General features: G+C 47.7%; 1 protein-coding gene across 1 annotated transcript in view; it reads right to left on the minus strand.

Annotated features, from left to right (window-relative positions):
• Nucleotides 1-549: 549 nt before the first annotated feature.
• LOC106816146 (E-selectin-like) overlaps nucleotides 550-2,591 on the minus strand; it is a gene marked incomplete at its 3' end in the record, with an annotated part of 3,755 nt that continues 1,713 nt past the window's right edge. Inside the window, exons 4-7 of the mRNA XM_014820702.1 lie at nucleotides 2,044-2,182; nucleotides 1,544-1,706; nucleotides 1,151-1,281; nucleotides 550-758 (exon numbers count right to left, since the gene is read on the minus strand). Of these exons, the coding sequence (XP_014676188.1) occupies nucleotides 550-758; nucleotides 1,151-1,281; nucleotides 1,544-1,706; nucleotides 2,044-2,182 (642 nt within the window). The remainder of the gene's footprint in view (nucleotides 759-1,150; nucleotides 1,282-1,543; nucleotides 1,707-2,043; nucleotides 2,183-2,591) is intronic.

A 2,591-nucleotide genomic window follows, 5' to 3' on the forward strand; every position in this document is an offset into this window, starting at 1 on the left:
TCATTTATTCATTCGATGCATTTAATATTGTGACCAGTAGAAAAATGAACGTAACCATATGCTATGGATAATAACAGATTTAACATATTCACGGGTAAATCATCATAGAATGAATCAGGGAGATAACATATTGTTATTGTTATATTGTACATTGCGTTATAATTAACCAGTGGCGCTTTTAGCCAGACGAGGCTGTGCGACGAATTGTCTTTACTTCTAATTCCCTGGCAAGTTATTGTTGTTATTGTAATGGCATGGGACGTCGTGCTCGTATGTATACGTAGCCCCACCGCGCACCCTAATGATTACAGGCGCATTAATATCAGGAGTAGATAATAGGGATAGATTCTCTATTATCCCCTATCCCCCCTATTACCCCCTATTACCCCCCATTATCCCCTATTATTCCCTAATAGGGATAGATTCCCTATTATCTACTCCTGATTAATATGTCACTAATAGTGGAAGCAGCTGGTGAGAAACTGAACGCAATGTACAATACAGCATTAGCACTACCATCTCTCCTGCGTTAGTTACCCGGCCACTAACCTGATGTCGTCGATGATTCCTCCGCCGTCCGCGGGAGGGCGGCAGCTTCGAACCTGTGCCTGTCGTGTGCTGAGGACTCGTACAGCTTGCTGCCTCCTCCCATGCCTCCCATACCTCTTCCTAGACCTCCCATGCCTCCTCCCATGCCTCCTCCCATGCCAGTATCCATGGAGCTCGGTGTCATGGTCCGCGGGTCGCCGCCCATGTAACTGCAGCGCACGGTGTGTAACAGCAGCGGTTACATATAGATATACCAAGTAATGTAGATACTCGGTTGTGTAGATACTATGTTATATAGGTAATAAGTTATATAGATACTATATCCAAACATCAGTCGTGGGTCAAATGATGACCTCGTGTAGTTTTGACTAGTCTTACCTAGTTTTATTTAGTTTTAATTGGTCTTATCTAGTATTAACTAATTTGATTTAGTTTCATTTAGCGTTATTTTGTCTTATCTATAGTCATATCTGGTTTTATCTAGTTTGACCTGATCTAGTTTGCTTTTGTCATCAAATGATGTTAATTAATAAACACCCATTATAACACCCACGTATCTCTATCGTTTCTCACTAATTTATACATTCTGTCGCGCACTTACGGGAGACCGCCAGGGGGCAGCATGCTACCGGATCCGGATGAGGCTGACCTCTGTGCGCTGGGTCGGGTCATGTCGGATGCTCCGCCCGCCATTCCGGATCGAGAGAATTCGCTGCCTCCGCTCGTCTGACCCTGTAGGTGACGATATATACACATGATATACACCATGAACAAAATTAATGTGAGTGTCTGTGTGCGCGCGAGCGCGTGCGTGCATGCTTGCGTGCGCGCGTGTGCGTGCGTGCGCATGTGCGCGTGTGTGTAGGTTTATGTGTTCGTGCGCGTGCGTGAGTTTGCATGTGCGCACTTGCAGTAAATTGCAATCGAATACAAGCCCAAAACATAAAACGAGCATTAACCCTTTAAAAGACTCTCGCAGACGACTTCCGCTCACCCGACTTCCGCTGCGCCAGAACTTGAACGTGTCGGCGTCGATGCTGAACGGCGATTTTGGCACGGTGCCAAGCGCGCTCTTGGCACGCGGGATGTCGATGGACATGCTGCTGACCAGGGATTCATTGATGGCTTCACTAGACCCTCCCGCCTTCCTGCGGCGACTGCGAACACAAACACACAACGACGATGAGCCATCTCTCACGGTATGCGAACATATACACAGGGGCACGGGCGCTGCCCCACTAGATTTTGGAGCAAAATTTAAAAAAATAAATTGTTCTACTAAAAGAGAATTGTCGTCGTCAGAATGAAGGCTGTACATGTACTCAAAAGTGCCTCAAATCCCATCTCCTGCTATCTACATTTTTACAATTTTCTGTGGGAGGACCCCCAGACCCCCCCACCTGTTTCTCACCCCTCCTTGAAATCCTGGATCCGCCACTGCCCCCCTAGGAATTTGCTCAGCCTACGGCCCTGGAACATTAGACGCGGACTTACTGCAGCAAGGCAACAGCCGTGAGGATGAAGGCAAGCAGCAGCAGCGCGATTAGTGGGAAAATGATCCCGAAGATGGCGCCACGTGACAGTCCAGCTCTATCTCCGGGGCCGAGCACGACTGCCTCGAGCGCTTGAGGATCTGAAAGCGAGTAACGAAGAAACATTGTGACCTGTGTGTGCCATAAAGAGGTGGAGAAGGAGGAGGAGGTGGAGGAGGAGGAGGAGGAGGAGAGTCATCTAGTTGCACGCGAGAGTTCACTCACGATGGCGGAAAAGACGAAAAGGAAGAAGACGAAGAAGACGACGACGACGACGACGACGACGACGACGACGACGACGACAAAGACGAAGACGAAGAAGAAGAAGAAGAGAAGACAAACAATAACAACAACAACAACAAGAAAAAAAGTTTAATAAAAGAATGCGCCATTGACGTCTTTCACATCGACTTCTCCCTCTCTCTCGCGCTCTCTCTCTCTCTCTTTCTCTCTCTCTCTCTCTCTCTCTCTCTCTCTCTCTCTCTCTCTTGTACTTTCTCATTCTCCTTC

Source organism: Priapulus caudatus, unplaced genomic scaffold, assembly GCF_000485595.1.
Source record: "Priapulus caudatus unplaced genomic scaffold, Priapulus_caudatus-5.0.1 Scaffold1298, whole genome shotgun sequence".
In the NCBI taxonomy this organism is placed as follows: Eukaryota; Metazoa; Priapulida; class Priapulimorpha; order Priapulimorphida; family Priapulidae; genus Priapulus; species Priapulus caudatus.